Here is a 24,466-nt window from a genome sequence, read left to right on the forward strand (position 1 = left end):
GAGGGTATTGTGCTAAGAGAAATAAGTCACTCAGAGAAAGACAAACATGATTTTACTCAAAATGTGATTTTACTCCTATGTGGAATTTAAGAAGCAAAACAGATGAGCACAGGGGAAGGGAAGGAAAAATAAAATAAGATAAAAAGAGAGGGAAGAAAACCATAGAGACTCTTAACTCTAGGGAACAAACTGAGGGTTGCTGGAGGGAAGGTGGCTGCGGGGATGGGGTAACTGGGCCATGGGCATTAAGGAGGACCCTCAACGAAATGAGCACTGAGTATTATATGCAACTGATGAATCACTACAGTCTACCCCTAAAACTAATAATACACTATATGTTAATTAAATTGAATTTAAATAAAAAATTAAAGAGTCACTCAGAAAAAGAGTATATCCTAGTGTATATAAAAACTTACATATTATGTTTTTAAGAAGCACCAGAGGGGTAGCCTGGGCGGCTCAGTCTGTTAAACATCTGATTCTTGATCTCAGCTAAGGCCTTGATCTCAGGGTCCTGAGTTCGAGCCCCACATTGGACTCCACGATTGGCATGGAGCCTACTTAAAAACCAAACAAACAGGGCGCCTGGGTGGCTCAATGGTTTAAGCCTCTGCTTTCAGCTGAGGTCTTGATCCCAGGGTCCTGGGATGGAGGCCCACATAGGGCTCTCTGTTTGGCAGGGAGCCTCTTTCCCCACCCCCCTGCCTGCCTCTCTGCCTACTTGTGACTTCTCTCTCTTTGTCAAATAAATAAATGAAATCTTTAAAACAAACAAACAAACAAAAAAAAACGGGGAGTAGCGGGCACCTGGGTAGCTCAGTCGGTTAAGTATCTGCCTTCAGCTCAGTTTATTTTATTTTAAAGATTTTATTTATTTATTTGATGAGAGAGAGAGCGCACAAGCAGGCAGAGAGGCAGGCAGAGAGTGAGGGAGAAGCAAGCTCCCCGCCGAGCAGAGAGCCCGATGCGGGACTCGATCCCAGGACCCTGAGATCATGACCCGAGCCGAAGGCAGCGGCCTAAACCACTGAGCCACCCAGGCGCCCCTCAGCTCACGTTATTATCCCAGGGTCCTGGGATCAAGCCCCAGGTTTGTCTCTGTGCTCAGTGGGAGACTGCTTCTCCCTTTCCCTGCCACTCCCCCCTGCTTGTACTCTCAGGGTTTTAGACCAAGCCCCGTGTCTGGCTCCGGGCTCAGCTTGGAGTTTGCTTGAGATTCCTCTCCCCTCTCCCTGTGCCCCTCCCCTCCCACATGTACATGTGTGCGTGCATGTGTGTGCGGGCTCGCTCTCTCTCTGTCTCTTTCTAAATAAATAACTAAAACAAAAAGAAGCGGCATCAGAAAGCAGTGAAGAAGAGAAATAAACAATAAATGTAGAAAAATATTTTTTACATTGTCATTTCTGATCACATGCCAAAATAAATTCCTAAGGAATTAAAAACATAATAAAAAAGTTCATAAAGAGTGGGAAAGAATGTGAGATAGGTAAATATGTATATATACATACATACAATTTTTAAATTTTTGTGTATAATGATTTCTTGCAAAACACTCTAAGTAAAAAAATAAGCATAAACTGAATTAAAATTCATACAACACACTGAAAAAAAAAGTCTTTGCAACAAAGGAGATTTTTTTTTCAAAAAACACAAGTTTAAACTAAAATTAGATAATCCATTTTCATCTATGGAACTAACAATTCTCTCTCTCACTCTTGTTCCCTATCCACTCATTTGCCATTTTCCCAACAGGTATGCATTCCTGCTTATTTTTTCATACAATTTCATGCATATATAAAACAATAAAACATATATTCTCTTTTATCCCCTTTCTCACCCAAGCGATACTATGCCTACATATTTTTCTGAATCTTCCTTTTGTTTAGTTAACAATAGAGATTCTTCCATACCAATATGTGAAACATTCATTTTTTAAAATATTATAGTCATCTTATTTATTTACTTATTTAAGATTTTATTTATTTGAGAGAGAGACAGAGACAGAGATAGTGAGAGAGAGCAGGAGTGGGATCGAGCCCCGCATCGGGCACTCTGCTCAGCAGAGAGCCTGTTTCCCCCTCTCTCTCTGCCTGCCTCTCTGCCTACTTGTGATCTCTGCCAAATAAACAAATAAAATATTTTAAAAAAAGAGTAAAAATATGAATGTTTTTTAAATTAATACAATAACTTTTATTGGGCATTTATTTCGTGCCAGTCACATACAAGGAAGTTAATGGTAGTTGCCCCTGAGCAGTAGAATTATGGATGATTTTCCAACTTCTTCAAATATTTCTGCACTTTTCCATTTTTTTCACAATGGAAACAAATTTATTTCATAATAAGTAACCAATAAAAGCAATAATAAAAGATAATAGGACCCAACTTACTTTTGCCCCATAGAGTAACAGGTTTCCTAATAACTGTAAAGTAAAAGTCAGATACAATACCACATTCCCACAGTCAGGACATTTACAGATGTGTCTTCAAACATGCCAACCCACTGAGATTATCATTTGTTGCAGGGGGCTTTTGGGTATCTGCCTCTCCCTAGGTGGCTCAGTCTCCCTCATAATGGCACTAGTAAACAAGAACATCTCAGCCACAACATCAATTCTGTTCTCTGGTCCTAAGCAACAGCAGCCATGGAGAGTGGAGGATGGGGAGAACTCCAAGGTCTTTAGGCCCGTTTGGGGCCCATAAGCAAGTTCAGAATCAGACCTTCACATACATCCCATGCAGCAGCATGTGTTTAGTGGGGCCTTCCTCAGAGCCAGTACCAAACCCCACTGACTGTCAACTGCCAATATTGATTTTCAATAAACAAAATTCCTTGTTTTCAATCTCCTCACCACCTTCTGGAGTTTTATACTCACTTAAGCGGTGATATGAATTTGCATAGCATTACATTTTATTTTTCTTTAGCCAGAACACTCTGCTTCATCACACTAACTTCTTTCAAATTCTGGCTTAAAATCAATTAAATATTTTAATTTCCTGAAAATTCTTTCCAAATACAAACAATGTCACCTGTAAGCTATATACAAAGGGACAATGTGAATCTTTTCTTAAGTTGCTTCATAACCAAGTTTTAAGCATCCTCAGTATTTCTTTATATGAGGACTTTTACATTAAAGAACTAAGATAGAAAGGAGAGAGGTTGGGAAGAAGGTAGTGGTGTTTTCCTTCATTTCCCTTACTTTTTATTTTTAGTCCCTTCTTCCTGTGCTCCCACAAACACACAAAAGAAGCAGATATTTATTTTTATCAAATCGTCCATGTTATAACACAAAAAACATGTAATTTGAACTGAAACTCATTTAGTTAAATGATTACACCTATAAGAAATACAATTCTACCAAAGGCCATGGTCTCTCTTTATTTATCCAAGAGACAGACTACAGAATTAGGCCACAGATGTTTTCCTGTAGCAGGCAATCACTTCACCTACAATCAAGATGACATTGTACAGATGACATTTTCTTCTATTAGGTATGCAGGGGGGTGAAGCATCTGTTTGTTTGTTTTTTAATAAGAATTTTCTTTACAATATCTAAATATTTCTGGTATCTACATGGGCCACTGAATAAACATTTTGCATTTAAGTGCAGTACTTACTATATGAGAAGTTTATACAGCCATCAATTAAAGAGGTGTCTCAAAGGATGCCTTTTTAAAATTTATTTATGCTGTACAAAGTTAGGCTACTAAATAGGAGTCAGTCAAATAAATGTGTCTTTCTTAAAAGGTCGAATTCAGTAAAGCATTAAAAAGCAAAAAAAAAAAAAAAGAAAGAAAGAATGAAAAAAAAAAAGATGAAATTCATTCCATTTTGCATTAAAAAAAACCAGCTCATTTAGCCAAGGCTGGATTTGAAATTTTGAGCATCTCAGTGACAGCCAACTCATTAACTCCCTCCCTTTTTTGTTCCAAATTGTTGGGGGCTATTATATGCCTCAGATTCAAGAAGCCCAAATATGAAATCAAATATTGAGAAATATTAAAAATGTCCTCCCTCAAACTGGCTATTTGGTCCTAAAAAGGACGCTGAAAAAATATATTTTGTAAAAGCGACCCTTAGACAAAGCCTGTATCATTTTCATAGTATTAAAACTCTGCACAGATTGCAGTTTAATGTTACTATTATAAAATCTCGCATTCTAAAAATGAAATTTGTGAACCAGATGTCTAACACTGGTGAGATAAATCTAACATATGGGCAAGAAAATTGAAGAAGGAAAAAACATTTTCATAATATTATTTCTCATATTTAAAACATGAATTGTAAAGAAAAGGGTTATTTTTTAATGTGAAACTTCATCTGACAGAGATCTCCAAAAAATGAAAAATAAGAAAAATTTTAAAGGTGTGATCTGATTGAAAACGAAAATAAAGAACATAAATGATATGTCCTGCCTCAGAATAATTTATAATTTTGTGCCACCTTTTTGGTCCTTAATATTTACTGTATAGTACAGTAGTTATCTCTCTTAAGTAATTGCTTTTCTGATCTCAAAAATACTGCATGTTAAATATAGAAAATTGGGGAAATTAGAAAAGTATATTTCAAAAGTAAAAATTGCCTGATTTCCTGCAACCTGTGATAACTATTAATGCTTTGGTAATTTTCCTTCCAGTATTTTTTTTCTATGTATATGTATTTTTAAATGATTGGAATCAATCTATACACAGTTTCATTTGTTGATTTTTTTCAATTAACGTATGTTATATAAAGATCGTTTTCTTGTATCATTAAATATTCCTCAAAATGTTATTTTAATGTCTTCATATATTCTAGCAATGTATATATCATAACGTATTTAGACATTCACCTACTAATGATATTAAGCATATTTTTAATGTTTCAGTTCTATAAATTATACTGAGTTTAACACCCTGAACATGAATTTCTAGGCAAATTTAAAATAATTTCCTTATGATAACTTCCAGAAGAAGAAAGTAGATATCTCAGGGATTTTAACATGTATTGACAAACTGTCCCCAAGAAAGATTATGTCAATTTCAGTTCTATCAATTATACTACATGGAGCAATATATGAGAACCATACCCTTGCCAATGCTGAATATATTTTTAAAATTTTCCCAATTCTATAAGTAAAAATAAGACATCTTGCATATCAAATTGCTGTCGGTGGTTCCCCTAAGGTAACATATTAATAAGGAGAGAGTTGTGGAGACTTTAACTTCTATTTTATATGTTCCTATATGGTTAGACTTTTTAATAGGTACATATAATGTTTGTGGTTCAAAGTTAATAATGGTATTCCATTGTTATTGTTAAGTTACTAAGATTGAAATTTTTTTTATCTACTGGTAATTTGTACAGCCTCTTTATGAATTACTTATTTGTGTCTTTGGCATAATTTTTATATTGTGGTATTTGTCTTATTTATTGATTTGTAAGAGCTCTTTATATATTAAAGGCGTTGCTTAAATGTCCCCTTATCCAAGATGTCTTCCCTGACCTTTCCAGAGAGCTCTCATTCCTGGCAGAACATATAACTTTAACCTTCTTTATTTTTCTCCATATCATCATCTAACATATTATATATTTATCTGTTTCTTGTTTGTCTGTGTGCATAACAAAGACAGGGACTTTGTTTTGTTCACTCTCATATCCCCAGCACCTTGAATACTGACTAGCACATAGTTAAGTACTACATAAATACTTATAGAATTAATAAATACAGGTTATTTGCTATATAAATTTAAAATATTTCCCCAGCTTAGAGTTTATTTTTAGTTTAGCTTATCAGACGTTTCTAAATTTTTAAAATATTTTTATTAACCTATAATGTATTATTTGTCCCAGAGGCATAAGTCTGTGAATCGTCAGGCTTACACATTTCACAACACTCACCATAGAGAGCTGCTGGTCTTTTTCTTTGTGTTCATTTCATTACTTATATGTGTCTGAAGTCTTTTTCAATTGGTTTTATTATTTGCATTTTCATCTTAAAATTTTAACTATTTAATCTGTGGAATTTACGTTGCCATATAGTGAGGAATAAAAACCTATTTTTTCCAATAATATAATCACAGAGCACCATTTAGTAAATAATCCTTACTTTCCCCATTTTTTTCCAATGTATTTAACCTCTCATCTTGTCTTCTCAGTAATAACATAAGCTATGAGAGTTGGTACCTTACACTTTCTCTATCCCTCAGAGCTGAGCATGGAGCTGGTCAGTAAAGGATGATCTACAAATAATTGGTAGATGGATGAATGGGTGAATGTTTTCAAGCCAAAATATTTTTCTTAAAGAGCATAACTACTAAACAGAAAGTCCATTCACTAAAGACTGAGGGCAAGTCATCATATCCAGAGGGGCAGGATTCACCTAGAATAAATGAACATCCTGCAAGGTCAGGGCATAACAAGCACTATAGAAACTCCTAAGTAACAAAACTTAAAAATGCCTGATACTATACAAAAGGAATTGTATAGCATTGGTCCCTGCCTTCAAGGAGCCCCTGAAAAATAGTCTTTAGGGGGCTCAAAAGTAAAACACCTTCCAAAGGCTCCCCAGCTGACCTCCCCTGCCCCTGAAATAGCAGTTTACTCCCTGCAAAAAATAGATTGCTTTGTTACAGACAGTGCCCCAAATCCTGCTCAATGCCATCCGCCAGGTTCCAACATGCATTGAGTTTAATGGTTTAATAATTCTGGAATCAAATCTACTTTAAAAGAAAATCTACCTCGCTTTTGGCTCACAAGCAAAACCCTCTTGTGCCCTACATCTATAGATTCTGTAGGGCTCAGTGAACCTCCCATGGCCTGAAATTAAAAATAACAACAACAAAAATGCATGTTTTTACTGAATTCTGGCTCGTTGGTGATTATCTTTAGCAAACAGCAAAACAAGCAAAGCCATGGTGAACTAACTGCCCCTCATGCCAGAGAATGATGATCAGTGAAATATATTGTTAAGCATGAATAGTAGCTAAAATATTTATCTCGTGTGAGGTATTAAAATGAGAAAACTTTCAAAGTGGAAGTTTCAAGCAATTGCATTAGAAGTTACATAATTTGGTTAGATTGACCTTAGAATGGAATAAAAAGCTGCTTATTTCCATAATGCTGGCCTTCTACAGTATGAAAGGTTAGATAATTTATCATGATATACAAAACAGTCCTCAAGAATGCCTAACTTAAAAAGGAGATCTCGGTGACTTCCAGCTCTGTGAAATTTTAGGTAGCAAGATAATCAACATAATTTATATTTAAGTGAATGTGTGTTCTTCTGAAAGGTCTAGTTTACCAGGCAAGAAGGGTGTATCTGCTACACGTACCTACAGTAAACACCGACCACCTGAAGCAAGGTTAGTATACTCACTGCTACCTTTATGACAGAACTTAACATTGGACAGGAAAACCTATTTGAATGGGGAGGCTACTGAGTTTTGACTACAAACTACATTAGACCCATTTTAATGGGTCTAAACCCATTAGACCCTACATTAGACTACATTTTAATATGTTGCCCTCATTTAAAAGAAAACCTATTTGAATGGGGAGGCTACTGAGTTGTTGTTGTTGTTGTTGTTGTTGTTGTTTTTGAGGCTACTGAGTTTTTACATACAACCTACATTAGACACAGAATATGCTGCCCTCATTTAAAAGCTAAAGGCTGGTACCTATTTCATCACCTGTCATAGATCAGTCCCTTACCTCAACACCACCTACGGAGCAGCTGTTGTGATTGCATGGGCTCAAACCTGAATGCACTCAGCTACAGGAAGCCCTTCAAACCAATTCTATAAAATTCACAAAATTACAGTCAGAGCTGCAAAAGAACTTGGAGATACGTGATCCAATCTCCTCATGTAATTGTTCCAGGGCTGATATAGTTTGGCATCTGTTTGGATTATTCAGAACTCTCAATGTCTTGGAGCAGTTTCCTTAGTGATAATAGATTTCAATGAACTAAAGCTCTTCATTTACGAGGTTTTAAATTCTGTGTCATTGGTTTTGCTAGTGACCTCCCCCTTGATCCCAGAATTACAGTTCTCGATTGTTATCTTTAGGAATACAGTGACTTGGGGTGGCTCACACATTAGAGATAATTGTCCTGATGGAGTTTGCTAGACTCAGAGGGTGAGGAGAGCAAGGTAATGTAAATGTCACACATTCTTGGATTCCCAGTACCTCTAAATATGGCACTGTGCACAGCCACAAACCTTGGCAGGTACGGGTTCTTCTCCACCTTCCATGATCTCTTCCTGAGGATTCCAGATGATCAGAAGTGCAAAGACTGAGTCCCCTGATGCCATTCCAACAATGCCCAGTGTCATGGTATTATGGCTTACTAGTTTTATAAAGTTTTGACCAGTCAAATCACTCTACAAAGTATAGCTTGTGCAAAGACAGTTAAAATTTAAGTTTACTTTGTGCAAAGACAGTTTAACTTTTTTCCATTTCATACATTCTCCTTATTGTACTTTTTTTACTACAGTAAGACACCTGTATTTTTCCAACTTGAAAATAAATTCCTCAGTAGAGGCAAAATTAAAAGTGTGACCTGGAGACATAAGGACATATACCCCAGTAGCAAGTTCAGAAGCCATACAGAAAATTGGTGTTTCTTATGTGGCATTTGAGATTGTTACTAAAGAGCCATAACTATCATAAATTGCCTTGCAATTTATGATCAGGCAAAGTCCCATGGAAAAGCTTTTATTTAATGCTAATGCCATCGTGTTCTCTCCCCTAAGCATTAAGGAACAAACATTACCATTAAAATACCCTATCACTTGAGAGTCTATACTTGAGCAAATGGAAATGCACTAGTTAAAGAAATGACCGGTATGGCAAGGTCAGAGTCAATGCCAACCTTCGGAGTGCTCTGTGCCTGTGTCCTCACCATAGGCCACGGTGCCTGGCAGCAAAGAGGAAGAAAACAGTCTTCCAACAAGCCATTCACCATTACCTATAGCCAGATGCCTCTGCTCAGACCTGCATTTTCAGAGTCCTGCATCCCTCAAACATATCAAGTTTCAAATATGAATGCTAGATCATAGACATCTTTAGCTGTTAAAAAAAAAAAGTTGCTTAAAGGTTAAATCAATCCCCCTGAATGTAGACAGATCTTTGCTCATAATCTCACCTAGAAAAGATATGGTTTTACAGCTAAATACCTAGATGCATCAGCAGCCCAAATAGGATTTCCTAAAGCCAAGTGAATTAAAGGGTTAAAGGACAGTTTGAAACAGAATTATGTCCAAAAGGCACAAAAAGAGGAACTGAGCCTCAGAAAACAATTTCCAAGGTGCTGAAATTCCCTGCAAAGTTTTATTAAGCTGGGTTGCACACATAGCAATGATTATTTGGCTGCTTCCTACTCAGAACTCTCAATTAAAAATAGTCCCCAGGAACTCTGTTCATGGGCTATATCAAATTGGGGTGCCCTGGTCTCACATGTGGGGGAATAACACCCTATTGAGACTAGACTTAGAAGCTTTTCCTCAAGAAGTTAACCAGCAGAGTGTCAAAGGGTAGGGAGCAGGACTCTGAGCACCTAAGCTCATAGACATGTGTATAATCAGGCCAGCCCAGCCCATAAAGGCTCCATCACCACAGCGGCAGAATAAGAAGCTGAGAGAAGCATATCATTCTCTCTCTCTCTCTCTCTCTCTCTCTCACACACACACACACACACACACACACACACACACACACACTCCTCTAAAGGGAGAGGAATCTGGCCTTTGGATTGAATTTATCTTCCTGCCAGCTTACCCAGAGAATCCATTTTGTTGAGAAGAGCAAACTACACAATCTGAGAAGAGGTGCCCTTCATGCTCTGGAAATCAGATTTAGAAATGAAAATAATCCAGAAAGCAGAGACCACCAAGGCCAGTGCTGGTGGCAGTGAGGGAGAGCAGCTTGCCACGGAACAGCAGCCAGATGGGGCCCAGTGGGAAAAGCTGAAAACTGGTCACCCTGGTACTCAGAGATTTAATGGAGCATCCAAAGCCTACACACATCAAGGCTGTGCTTAAGCATCTGACATGAAGAAGGCCTGGTGCTCGTCGATGAACACAGAGCTCAAGGAGAATGCAGAATTCCCATCAAGCTTCTCGCCTCCTTTGATCACCAACGGTCTGCTCAAAACTCAAGATAGCTACCCCAACACCTGTCTGTCTGTCCATCCGTCTTACTCTCACTCTCATTTTTTTTTCTTTCTGAAAGGTAATATTCTACCTCCTCAAAAGCTGAATTTCAAGGAAGTAGAAGAGAGCCCTTTCATTTTGCAAAGTAATTCCCAGGCTCTACTGAATCCGAGAACCGCTTATTGACTTGGGGAGCATTTAAAACCTGGAGCAGCAAAGTGAGAGCCAAGTCTTTCAGAAGTGAGCTCAGGAGGCTAAAACAAAAAGCACCAAACACATTCCCAATAGGCTTCAGTGCTTCCAGCCACAGACTTACAAAGAGTAGGGGAAGATGAAGAGGATGGGAAGAGGGTAGCTGTAACCGTTAATTTTTTTTTTAGAACAAATATGAAATGTGGCATTTGTTAAATCCAAGTGACATGTACCTGTCTTCTCTGGGCTCCGTGTATTTTAAATATTACATAATTACATTTTTTTAAGTAAGTGAACTTCAACCAGGAAAGCCAACCAGTGAGAATTCAAGAGAATAATGAATTGGCCCTTCAAAGGTTTTGTAAATCTCGCCCATGTGAGGAATCTCACTTTAAGAAAAACAAGACCTGTGAAAAATCCAGATTTAACAAAGGAGTTGTTTATTCACATTATGTGGGGCTCTTTAAGAACAAATCCACCACAGGGTTTTGGTAAGTATGGAATGCCATCACTGGGGTTAATACAGGGTCTAATTTACAAAACACTCACTTGCAGCAAGGCTTTTCAGGAACACTATGACCCTTCAAAGGTATATCCACAGGTCCTCTTGTGTCACCCAATCAGGTTTTCAGTTCTGGAATAGAAAGCACTTTGAAGCTGCACCAGAGGAACTGCTATCAAGCAAAATGGAGTCTGGTTTGGCCCCAAATGTTGTGTGCCTAGTTGAGCCATCTGTCCACTCTGTAACTTCATTTTCATGATTATAGAGTGTAAATATTGGTTTCTTCTCACATCTTTTCCAGGGATGCTGTGGAGCTGTGTGGTCCCAGCCAATATTTTTTAAGCAAAATGCTGAATGATATAACAAATGAGATGTCTGCATGGGAGCCCCAGTTCACTGGCAGAGCTGTGCTCCAGGAAGCTGCAGTACTTTCCACACCGTTCCCTGGGATGACACAGGGAGGCGCTCGCAGCCTGGGTACACCCACTGGAAGCAGAGTTACCCTCAGCACGCAGCCCACACAAAAACCACTCGTAACTACACAACAGCCAAAAAGGAAATGTAACTTGAAGAGCATTTCCCTCTATAAACAACTGATCCTCTGGGACTTTCACTTCAAGCCGCTCAATTGTTCGAAGTAAATGAGGCTCACATTAAAGGCCAGCCAGTCACACATCAAGAAATTAAGCCTCCTCTCAGTAGGAGAAAATGGCTGCTCCTGAGCCAGCCTCCTGCCTCTCACACACAGGCCTCTTGTACAAATGGCTTCATTTACCCACAACTGAGACACTCGATCCAGCCAAGCTTGGTCTCCCCTAAGCCCTGAAAGCTGAGATACACAAGCAGAGGGGTCAATATCTGAAACTCCAAGCAGCTGCGTCAGATCCTCTGCAGCGCCATAATTCAAAGACTCCAGCTTTGCCACGAGGTGGCTTCATCCTTTTTTTAGCCCTCTAATTCCTAGCAAGCAATTCCCCACACCCCTAGCTTTGGCCTCTGGGCACAAAATACCAAAACCACAGCCAAGACTAGGGCAAGGATAGGGAAGGTGAGGTCTGCAGCTCCTCCCACCTTGTAAGTCTGATGGACAATCAAAGAAAAACCAGATAGGGCCACCAGGACCCCAAAACAAGTGATCCTCTAACAAGAAGAATTCCAAAGCCTCAGAGCCCTCTATGGAAAATGTCCTGCCTCCAGTCCCCCAGGGAGAGAAATCTCAGGATCATTAGCAAGCACTCTGGCTGAGCTCAACTTTAGTGAAGGTGTATGGGGAGAGAGGTGATCTCTAAGGTAACCAGTTAATTGCCAATAAGGAATGATAATAATAAATTAGCAAATACTAATGTAAACTAACTCAGTTCTGCGGCAGTTGCATGGAGACGACAGAGGAACAGTTTATTCTGGAACACATCTTGCAACCCAATCTCCACTGGGAAACACACTGCCTCCGCTAGATGTGAATGGCCCAATAAGACACAACATAGGCAATGGGTGGCCCTAGAATGTCTCCTAGTAGAAGTGGAGCCTTTGATTTTTAGAGAAAAGTGGAGTGCATGCACCTGAAAAGATGCGGGTTGCACTGTTCCCATTGCTTCCTTCTGCTGCCTGAGGGTTACTTTTGACTCTTAGGGATAAGACTTAGGTAGTTCCAAAATGCTGTCGTAACAAGAAAAGTAAAAGAAAAATAAATTAAAAACGCGCACTGAACTGTTTGTTGGTTTGTTTTCATTGGAGGTGGTATCATTTCCTTGCTATTCAAACCAGCCTAATCATACATATCAATTTCCTAGTGATTTCTGAAACTGACATCTGATAGGTTTGGGGCTGTTTTCCTATTTCCTGAACCCACGGTTTCACTCAAATCCCTGCAAATCCCTAGCTTTAAAACTCTGTTTTAGGGACCAAAGCATGTTGAACTGTTTCTTTCTTCCTATTTTTCTTCAAAGCCTAACTGATGTTTCATTATTTGCACTAAGATAACATGCATAGGGACTTCCTGGAAGATAATAGGAAGCATTCAGTTTGGTTTGCCACATACATTCCTAGTCTGCAAACTCTTCCACCACTCAGTGCCATAGCAGAGCACACACAGCCTTAGAATGTCTCATACTGAAGATGCCACAGTTTGCTAGCAAAAGGTAGAAAAATAGAGAAAACTCAAGATAGGGTTTGAAACCAAAATCTAAATCCTAAATCTAAAATCTAAATCTAAATCTAAAATTTGGGAAGTTTTGCCCACTATGACCCCCTCAGAGTATCAGCTCAGAATCATTCAACATTAGAAAACTAAAATTTTAAAATGCCTCACCAAAGAGACTGGGTGTCTAAGCCATTTGACCTCTCGTGAAAGCTGGAAGAGGTCCCACCCACGTCTCCAATAGCAGTAGAAGAAATGAATTACATCTTCTTCTAGCAATGATCACAGCTTGGGTGACAAAAAGGGTAAAGCAGAGATGCTGATGTACAAAAGAGTAACACTTTCCATTATCCAGGGGGGGCCCAGTAAGCATGCCTCCATTTCATAAGATTGGAAGAAAAAGTATTTGCCATAATAAGGAGACTCTAAAAATGTTGGAATATTTTTAGGAAAATCTTAGCAAACTGGAAAACCTATTGTTATTCTCTCTTCTCCATTCCCCTTCCTTTTCAATCTCTTTTCCCCTCTTTTCACTCTCCTCCCACCACACATACATTCACTCATGCATATACTAAATCTATGGACTAAATATACCAAGATGCCAAGAAATGCAAATCTCACCATTCAATTTAAAATATTTAAGAGATATCTGACTTGACTAATTCTACAGAAGTCTTCTGTAAACAGCAAAGACATCCTCCACTTTTCCTTTCCAAATCTGTGTACAAAACCACAAAATCCACATAGCCGATTTCCTGACCAACATCAAAAGACCTGCAAATAATGATACATTATTCTAGGCATAACAGTTTCTGTGATACTAAAGACTGAGTTCCAATTCCCTAGACTCCTTTCCCTTTACCTTACCTACTTAACTGCATTGAACATCACATTCCCTTTAGTTTCTAGGGCCAACAATATTCAGATGTGGTTAGGTTTGCACACTGATGCAGAAAAGACCTACACTTTTGCAAGCAGCACCAAACCTTAGGAGCTCAACAGTTAAGTCTACATATAAATGATAGCAGGGTTGCCAAGAAAGAAGCAGAAGGGGAGCACTAGGAAGTCTACAAAGTAACATGTGGTTAGAAACTCTCTTATATTACTTGCAGGGAAATCATTGGGTGATCTTAGCTCCCCAACCAGACGGAACTCTCTGTGGGCTGCTGCTGCATCTCATATTTATTTGGGATCCCCATGGTACCTGCCACACAGCTGAGCACATTGGATTCTCTAATAATGCTTACTGATATCTAATGCCATGGTGATAAGGTATGATGGAGTGCTCCAAGGGAAGAAGTTCCCCACTCCTTTAGGGAGCCACTGTAAAACCTTGTAACTGACTCTGCAGATAAGGGAGGGAGTGGGTTTGTCACAAGGTAGCCCAGCAGAGAATCCTAATGTGCAGTGCTTTGGTCTCAATCTGGAGATTAATAATGTAAGATATTCTCAGAAAAGAAAAGTTATCCTGAATTGAATTGACCTGTTTACTTGTCTGCCTCCTTGTAAACTCCCTAGGGTCAAGGATCAAGTGTTTTATTTTTGGATCCTGGGCAAGTAGTGCAGTATCTAGCACATTCTAAGTGTGCGACAAATGCTATTGGGGTTAATGAATAGATAAAAGAATGGTTTGATGAAATAATGTAAAGAAAAATGTAAGTAACATAAGATTTAATACAGAAGTCTCCATAGAATCTCATTTTTGTCACATCATAGCACTTACCACTCTGTTATAACTTCTTAATAAATGGTGGTTTCTTGGATGGATTAATTAATAGTAAAATATAAAGAGAAGGAAGGAAATATATCAGGATATTACTATCCTAGGAATGGAGATTATCCTATTGAATGCAACAGTAGCATAAATCATTCCACACTGCAAATCACCTATTTGTTTGCTTGTCTCCCCTGTTAGAATGACAGAAGATCTTTTTTTATTTCTGTAACACCAAAGCCTAGAGCAGAAAAAAAGTAGACCTTCAATAAATATTAGCTGAAGGTATGAATCAACCATTCTTGCTCTTCTGTAGATTTCACTGTACCTAAGTATTCTACCTAGTCCTCATTCAGGGACTTCTGATATGGAAAGAAAAAGAGAAGTGTCATTTTCCCCATGCATAACTTTGTGACAGATGCAGGTTAAAATGGCTTCCTCTTTCTAAATGGGTTTCTCAGTTGAACTCTACAGGACTGCATATTAGAAATACACACTTGGGGGTAATAGGGAGGGCACGTTTTGCATGGGGCACTGGGTGTTGTGCAAAAACAATGAATACTGTTACGCTGAAAAAAATAAATAAATTAAAAAAAAAAGAAATACACACTTGGTCTCATTGTGTCTAGGACACATTGCCTTGGCCCTTGACTAGCCCTAGACACTACATATCTCTGTGATTTTGTTAAATAAGGAGAGCCTGTGGCTTCGTGAGTTGGGGAGAAGATCAGAATTCAGACTTTCAATGGCTTTTCTAAATAATTGAAGCAATATTTTATTTCATTCTGCCTATAGTAGAATCAAAAAGAACACCAAGATCTTCGGTAAACCATAAAGACACACAGAGTCATATGTCTCTTGCCCACTGTAAGTATCTCATAAGCACTGGGGCTCACATTTCTCTAGTGCCTTGAATTAATCACAGAAATAATCACCACGTCCTCAGATGATTATTCTTTTGTCTATCTCCAAAAACCAGAGCAGTCAGCACCTGAACCTACAACGTTGCCATCTTCTACCCCCATTGTTTAACGTCCAATATGAATACTCCAAGCACACCACTTTGTAGGTGTTACCTGTACAAAATCAACTTAAATTCCTCTTTAGTTACAGTGTCTATGGGGTCACACTCAGGTGTGCAGGCCATTATAAATGATTCTCCAATTATTGTCTGGTGAGGAGATCCATGATTCAGGGAACACGTATGTGTTGTACCCTTTACATTACAAAATGCCATACTATTCCTTGGACTGACCTTGCATGGTAGATGTGCCCATTTTGTAGATGAGAAAACAGAGACTCAGAGGGATTCCATACCAAGAGGTGTCCCCCAGATTCAAAATCATAGTCTACCTGATTCCACCACATAGCACTACCTCTTCCTTTCTGTGGCTAAACTCTTAGTAGTCCACAAGTAGTCCTCTAAAAAGTCTATGATCTAGTTCCTAGTAGTATATACTGATATCCATAATTGTAACAGTGCCTCTGTGGCATGATATTGGATTTTCAACAAATCCTTATATATAGATTTATAGATTGAAAATACTGGTACTTTTGTTGCTGGCAGAAGATCATCAGTTTCTCATTAAAAGCACTGTTGTTTGGTCCAATTACTTCTGGTGAAAATGATTTTTCAGGAAACTAGGGAAAGCAATTGATTCAATTGCCCTCTGAAATTGATACAAATACTATGAGACCATTTTATATGCATCATAGCCTAGGTAAGTCAGGTGAATTATTTCCAAGGCAGGAAGGTGGCATTGAAACAGCACTTGCCAGAAAGTTATAGAGCCCTGTGATCTAGTCTCTCCTCTCTTTCTTTCTCTGCCTCTGCACTTCCCTCTTCCTCTCCCTCCCTATCCCACTCCACTCTCTGTATGTCTCTCCTGCTCTGTAAGTCTGAACAACTCCCTTACCATCTCTGGACTCTGTTTCATCTACTGGAGGGTAATCTATCAAGATAACTATTGCAAGGCTCAAAGGAGACAATGATTGGGCACGTGCTTCAAAACCTGTGGAAGTGCCTTTCAAATCTACAGTATTCCTTTCATTAGTGGCCTGGGAGAGGGCATATGCCTCCCAGTGCATCAAATTTCCAACCAAAGAGGAACTTAAGCAATTCATGGAAACAGGAAACCAACTTAAGAACTGTTACTTATAGCCTTCCACCCACCCACCCACCATCATCCATGTTATCACCCTACTACCCTGAAATTGTTCAAGAGCCAGCAAACATTGGACCACACAGTGTTAAAAAAAAAAAAAAGCTTCCATTTGAAAACCTTCATACCTGGTAAGGGGAAACAGAGCCAACTCAGATCATAGTTAATTTCTGAAATGTTTGTTATTAGTGACAGTTTCCACCTCCTTGTTTGTCAAACATCACCATAAGAACTACCAAGAAATGGCAACATGGTTTTTAAAATTTTTTTGTTTGCATCCCTTTACCCAGCCCACCCATATTCTTGGGAAAGCACATAAGAAAAAGAAAAAAGAAAGAAAAAAAAGAAAAAAAAAAGACAAAGAAAAAAGAAAAAGCAAAAGGGGGCTTCAGGAAGCTGAATCACTCTTGCACTGGAGAATTGGCCCCTGAGCGTTCTAGGGTTCACCCATCTTTAACACAGCTTGTCGATACACTCCTTTTCAGCACTTTAACTGGAACACTGGTACCGCTGGCTGGCAAACATACCGCATTTGCAACAGGTGGAGCAAATTCATATTATGCCAGAACGCCATACAGAGACTTCCAAGGTACAGACCTCTTGAGCTCTCCACCCTTAACATCCACCCCTACAAAGACCCAATATGTTGGGCTATCCTTTGCCCCAAGAGACCCTGCTGGCAAACCTTGACTACAGAAATGGGCTTAGGCAAAGAAGTCCTCCCCACACCTGCAGGGGAATTCTGCAGCCTAGAGGCCTAAGCAGGGCTGGGGGAGCAACACAGGAAAGAGAGCCAGCCGGGAGGACCTCTTAGAACCCCTTAGCTGCACTCACCTCAGGCAGAGGCACACCGTTGATAATCAAGTCTGGCTGCTGGGGGCCCTGGCTGTTGAAAGAGTGATGGTAGATGTGGTTGGCATTGGTATTGCGGGTATTCTGGTTCTCCACATTCAGGAAAGTGCTCTCTGAGCGGCGGCAGCCCAGGGGCAGTGTCTGCTGGTGGTAGTCGAAAAAGTGGAGGGAGGAGGTCAGGGAGGAGCAACTGACAACGTTCATCTTATCTGTCTCCTCCACATCCCGGGGTACCAGACGGATGTCATTCTTACTGATTTTTTTCTTCTTGCTTGATTTCTTTTGATGCCCATAGGAGTACTCGGCGATTCTATGTGACAAAAAAAAGAAAGAAAGAAAGGGGGGGGAAAAGCTAGTGCTCTCCCAAACCATGCATTGGTTAATAAATATTAAGCACCCTAGAGGGTTGCACCCCTTCTCTGCTTCAGCTTCTTATTCTGGTGCATTACATCATCAGGTTTCTCCCTGTGCTTTGTACATGCGAAAACAAGCTAAGGGCCATACAATTTTCATTTTAAACATACAAACCTCTCATTCCTCCACCCCCCCCCAAATGTTTCTATACTCTGGATGTGCAATTTCTCATTGCCAGTGGCTACTTAGCAAGGGTGGGGAGGACAGGGAAAGATGAGCCTATGGGAGAGAAAGCATGAAAATGGTCAAGTCTGGAGCTCCCCCGGAACCCAAAGGAACCTCTGGGTGAAATAAGAAGCAAGTATTAATTTAAAAGAAGAGGAGACAGAAGGAATTAAAAAATAATCTCCTTTCCAGTTCCTCCAGGCATTTGCCATGTAGCGAACACTCTCAGTCAGATACCTCTTTGACCTGATCATTTTTGAAGTGGGGTAGGAGATCAAACCCTATCCTTTGATGTACCCTCAGCTCTCCTCCACACCCTCCTTCCCCCTGCCCTACCCCTGCTCCCTTCTACTCCCCATCCTACCCCTCCTCTCCTGGAGAAAGTGGAGAGCCAAACCCATTTGAATGAGGGGAAGTGCTTTTTACCTCTTTCCCCTTAGGCTCACTTTCTCCTCTGCCTTTTTGTCTTGTTCCTTGCTAATGGGAGAAACCAAGATGCAATGCGGACACTTGCTGTTTTGTCCTTTTATAAAACAGCCGAGGAGACAAGTGATGGTTAAACAATTACTGCAAAGGAATTTAAAGGTTAGTGCATTCAGCATCCTTCTCCATTCAGGTGCACCTACAAGCAGCTGTGCTGCAACTGGAACATAAAGAGCTCAATTTAATTAACACTGATACAGACCCAGCAACGTGCACCGAAGACACTAAGCATTAAGAGACTTGTCAAAAGAAATACGTTGAATTGTAGCTAGATTCTAAAAGTCATTTATTCCTTTGCACATAATGATTCACCATATTGTTTGAAAATTCAATTTCTGGGCAATAATCAGCAAAACAATAGGGTTAATAAATAATACAGGTTGATCTTTACAAGGGAAAGACTCTATCTTCCTGCTCAACAAAGCTAATTGTCTGAATACAAAAAGGGAGCTGAATTCAGCAGCAATTGTAGATCACCTCACAAGTCTCATAAATGAATGCACTTGAGGAAGAGGCTCAGGAGGGGCTGAGAAAAGAAAACCTCTTGTTTAATACATGGAAAGACAGGCTTTCTAAAAGGTCTGAGCATACAGGGAGATCGCATATTTCCCGAGGCAAATTCTTACTCTTTCCCAGGGATGTTCCTAGGGCTGAGCAGTTACATTCCCCTCACCCTTTCGCTGTGTTCAGGCATACTTGCAGATGATGCTACTGGAGCTTAAGAGCAGATAAAATCCCAAAGACCCCAGAACGGGGGTTTATTTTCTTCTCTAATCTGTTTATAGAATCAATAGGAAGTTTTAATGATTTTGGTTACCCATGATGGGTAAGTTTGGCAATGCCCTGTCCAATTACTTGGCTGAGGCATTCACTGAGCAGCCCTTTCTGTATTGACCAATTATTTAATTAAACTGTACTTCATTAATCCCAAACCATCATGGGGAACAGAGCTCTTTACAAAATACACATGTGAGTGAAGTTGGAGAGCATTGAGATTTTCTTTTTTCTTTTTTTCTTTTTTAATTTCAAATGCTCTCTTCCCTGTTTAATGATTTCCCTGGCAAGCTCTCAGAAAGAGCTCTCACTTCTAGTCATATATCACCAAGAAGTGGCAAAGCTTTCAGTATCTTTATTTCAAGATGATTTCTTTTTCATCAAGAAAAGGGTCTTATACATTTACTTTACACTACAGAAATGGCTTAAAGAGTCTGCTCTATCATTATCTCCATATAAATAAAATTTTACAGACCCCCCATTTTTTATCCTATAAAAATCGCCACTGGCAGTCGCAGGTTTCAAAGGTAAGAGCAATATTAATTTCCATTTCTCCCATCTGAAATGACTCAGAGCTGAAGGAAAGAAAAGTCATGGCCATTTCACTAGTAACAGGATTAAAGCATTTATGAGGCATTGCAGCTGCTCTTTTATGGCACCTGATTGATATTCATGTGTGGTTAGCATTTGTCTACTAACTTGTGTAATGCAGAGAATAGTAAAAGGGAAACAATAATTGCATGGCTGTTACATATTCAGGGGGCTCTGATTCACAGAAGTGTGCATTTCAGATGGTGTCAAATACAAACTGGACCTACAGGAACATATTTTGACTGATTAACATGCAAGCACAGATGGCACAAAAGACACGCTGGATGTGTAGGTGTGTTGAAAGCACACACACACCTTTGTTGGAAACAGCAGCATCATTCAATTTCAGCAAACTAAAGAAACAACTTCTTTTTTTTTTCAACTGTTTCAATGAGACACTGCTGGAAAAAATTACATGTATTTATCCTAACTTGGACTCCAGAAATACTTAGACTTATTTGTTCTGCCAATTGTAAGGAAGGACTTCAACAAGACCCTCTAATGTGTTTATCAGGAATTTAAAAAAAATACTACTTGTCATTTCCAGTTTCTGCGTTTCTATTCTCATCCCGCCACCCCTCCCCACATACACATGCACCCTGCATATACTCCAGGAAAAACAATAGCCCATAGTGACATCCACTGGTAGGGACCAGATCTTAATGCCACAGCTGAATCCCACATTACAGAAAAACACCATCAGCTCCAGAAGATTGCTATTTTTTACTGCAACATCTGAGAGGCGAAGTCCTATCCCTCAGTGAGATGTTTGATCTCTACCTCATCAATCAACCAGATATGTGAAAATATGAATGACCGGTAGAATTTCACCTTACATAGCCAGATGTTTGGGTAAGGGATGAAAACAAGCCAAGAACGCACTTAAAAAAATACTAATCACCTGCTTTCCCACACATTCCTGTTTTCTCTTCCCTCAACTCTGTTTCCTACCTTAGACACCCACTCACAGGCTCTCTTCAGTTTACCTACAAGACTGGGCGAGTACCAGCACTCCCTCTCCTTTCAGTATCTGTCCCCAAAGCACTGTGTCCCTGAAATCAAGTTGTGGGACTTGGTGTTGGTGGTTCTGCTGAAAATTGACACACACACTCTCTCTCTGTCTCTCTCTCTCTCTCTCATTTTTTTCCTGCCATAACTTCATGGAGACAGCTGCACAAATTTTAAAATGATAATTGCTTTCCTGCTCATCATCATTATGTGACAGAATTCACCACTGAAACAGTAAATGATTGTCTTCCAGCAAATTGTCAGATCAAAAGAATTGATCAACTTGCACTGCCACAAACTTTCCCCCCTCCAAAAACAAGCGCAGTGTGTACATAGCATGCATTTAAATAGGAAACAAAAGCAATGGGATTTTCACACAGAGACACAGATACAACTTATTCACCCAAGACAAAGGAAAGATAAAAAGTTGGCTCTACCTGCAGTTGTAGGTCCGGATCTCTTTGTTGTCTCGCTTGCACTTGATTGCCACAAAGATCATAGTGACAAAGAGGATGCCAGCAATGGAGCCCAGGGCGATAATGAAAATCAGGGACAAGTTCACTGAGCCCATTGATTCTTGGGCGTCAAGAGCAGGGGACAGGTAGATTAGGACTAGTGCAGAGGCGGAGAGTGATGTCTTGCCGTGGTCGTGGGCCACCACAATAAGCTCATAAGAAGCCTTTGAGCTCTCACCAAAGGTGCGAGTGGTTCTGACTTCGCCATTGACCTGATCTATTTCAAAGAAGCCGCGGTCACCCTCGGTCATGTCGTAGGTGACCCGGCCATTCTCACCCTCGTCGTAGTCCTCCGCTTTGACCACGGTCACCAGATAGCCTATGCCAGAGTTGCGGGGGATGTAGACTTCCGCAGTGCCGTTGATCAAGGGTGGGGCCGTAATGACCGGGGTATTATCATTGACGTCGAGGATGATGACCCGAACTGTGGCGTTGCTCTGCAGCGAAGGCAGGCCGCCATCCTTGGCCAGGACCTTGAATTCGAATGCTTTGGTCTGCTCGTGGTTGAAGGATCGAAGCGCGTAGATGTCGCCCGAGTTGGGGTTGATGGAGACATAGGTGAAGACAGGCATGTCCCGCACCTGTGACGGCACAATCTGGTAGGAGACACTGCCATTGAGACCCAGGTCGGGGTCTCGGGCTGACACGGAAAGCAAGTAGGCGCCAGGTGTGTTGTTCTCCTGCACAATGACCTGGTAGTAAGGCTTGGAAAAGTGCGGGTGGTTGTCATTCTCGTCCGTTATGCGAACTGTAAAGGATTTGGCACTCTGCAGCATGGGCATGCCACCGTCGCGCGCCTGGATCGTGAGGTTGTACTGGTCATGCTGCTCGCGGTCCAACCGTCCGTCCACGAGGATAGTGGAGAAGCTCTCATACTCCTGCAGCCGAAAGGGCACGTTGCCCAGCAAACGGCATTGCACGCGCCCATTAAGGCCGGAGTCCCGATCAGACACCCGCACCAGTGCAATCACGTAGCCCGGGGGGGCGCTCTCGCTTACCTCCACTAGCTCACTATTAACTGACAGCAAGTTGATAACCGGCGGGTTGTCATTGGTATCGAGAACGCTGATGGTCACCTTGCAGTGTGCTGGGATGGAGTTGGGCCCCAGGTCCTTGGCCTGCACGTCCAGTTCGTACACGTGCCCCTCTTCATAGTCTAGGGCACCGGTGACTGTGACCAGGCCACTGTGTGGGTCAATCTGGAAGAGCTCACGTGTGCGGTCGTTGACATAGCCATAGAAGGAGTAGACCACTTGGCCATTGGTGCCTTCGTCTGGGTCGCTGGCATTGAGGCGGATGACAGGTGTATTGGGAGGTGAGTTTTCTGGCACGCTCACTGCATAGGCGGACTCGCCAAACACTGGGTTGTTGTCATTGGAATCGGTCACCTTGATGCTGAGGCCAACAGTGCCCAGATGCGGTGGGTCGCCGCCGTCGAGTGCGGTGATGCGAAAGCTGTAATGCGACTGTGTCTCGCGATCCAGACTTTTCTCCACCACAAGTTCCGCAAACCGTGAGCCATCGCCGCGCGTCTTGATCTCCAGGCCAAACAGCTCATTAGGCGTGAGCTCGTATGTCTGCACACCGAAGCTGCCTGAGTCCGGGTCATAGGCGCTGTCCAGCGGGATGCGCGTGCCGGGACTAGCTGCCTCAGAGATCTCCAGCTCGATCTGTGCCGCTGGGAAGCTGGGCGCATTGTCGTTCAGGTCCTTGATCTCCACCTTAATCACGCATATCTCCATTGAGCTGGACATGACCTCCAGCGAGATGATGCACTTGGGGCTCTGGCGGCACAGCAGGTCGCGGTCGATCTTCTGCTTGGTGACAAGCAGGCCCGAACTGGGATTAATGTCTACCAGGTGCGGAGCTGAGTTGGACACCACACGGAAGGCAGAGGCCTGCCGTGGATCCAGAGCAAAGCCCGCCTCGCGCGCGTCCTTGGCCACGTTGGCTATCACCGTACCGGCGCGCTGCTCCTCTTCTACCGAGTATTTGAGGTTAATGAGGGCAGCTGCCTGCGTCCACAGTACCGCCAACAGCAGCAGCACCGGCAGCAGGAGCGACTCCATGGCTGCGCGGGGCTCTGCTTGGCCTCGCCTCTCCACACCCCTCCGAGGCCGACGCCGCCGGCGCTCCAGCTTCTCGCTGATTCGGGCCGCCTGTTGCGCGCGCCCCGGGGCCCCGGAGGCCGCGGGAGGAGTCCCGCCCAGGGCGGCCCGGCGGCGCGGGAGAGATACCCGCGCCGGCTCCAATGCTGAGGTTGCAGCAGACTCGGAGGAGGTTGGCTGGGGGCCCGGGGGCTCCGGGGGGCCAAGGGAGCGCCGCGCGGCCCCGAGCCCCCTCCCTCCAGCCCGGCTATTCAGTTTTCCCCCTTCAACGTTAGCCAGGCGCGACTGGCCGCAGCGGCGCAGGGCTGCGAGTCGGACGCCGTCTGAGCTGCCTGGTCGACGGAAGGCTGAGTCTGGACCACACTTGGGGCGAAGACCCAGAGGGCCGTGGGGGTGCAGCCTCTCAGGCACTGCCTGGCCCGCCGCAGCGCGCCGGTCCTGGGGCTGGCGAACGCGTTGTCTGTGCACCTGGCATGCGCAAGGACCTCCCCCCAGCTCTCCTGGCTCACTGCGGAGAGGGAACCCGCCTGGAACGCGCCCTCCGAGGTCCGGGGGGGCCACGCTGGCCTTTTCAAGGTCTGTCGGGGAGAAATGATGATCAAAGGTGGGACTCTGAGTTGCTGTCAAATGCTGCAGGCTCCCGGGTGTCCAGCTGAGCCGGTTGGCTGCCGGCGGCCGGCAGAAGAAGGGGGAGGGGAGACAGGGAGGCTGCTGAGAC

General features: G+C 42.0%; 1 protein-coding gene across 2 annotated transcripts in view; it reads right to left on the bottom strand.

Annotated features, from left to right (window-relative positions):
- The window catches only part of PCDH19 (protocadherin 19), a 136,101-nt gene extending 112,336 nt beyond the window's left edge, over positions 1-23,765 (bottom strand). For both annotated transcript variants that reach the window (XM_045994680.1, XM_045994679.1), the window contains exons 1-2: positions 21,563-23,765; positions 17,673-18,000 (exon numbers count right to left, since the gene is read on the bottom strand). In XM_045994680.1, the coding sequence (XP_045850636.1) occupies positions 17,673-18,000; positions 21,563-23,709 (2,475 nt within the window). In that variant the 5' untranslated portion in view covers positions 23,710-23,765. The remainder of the gene's footprint in view (positions 1-17,672; positions 18,001-21,562) is intronic.
- Positions 23,766-24,466: the final 701 nt, after the last annotated feature.

The sequence above is a fragment of the Meles meles genome, chromosome X (genome assembly GCF_922984935.1).
Source record: "Meles meles chromosome X, mMelMel3.1 paternal haplotype, whole genome shotgun sequence".
Taxonomy (NCBI): Eukaryota; Metazoa; Chordata; class Mammalia; order Carnivora; family Mustelidae; genus Meles; species Meles meles.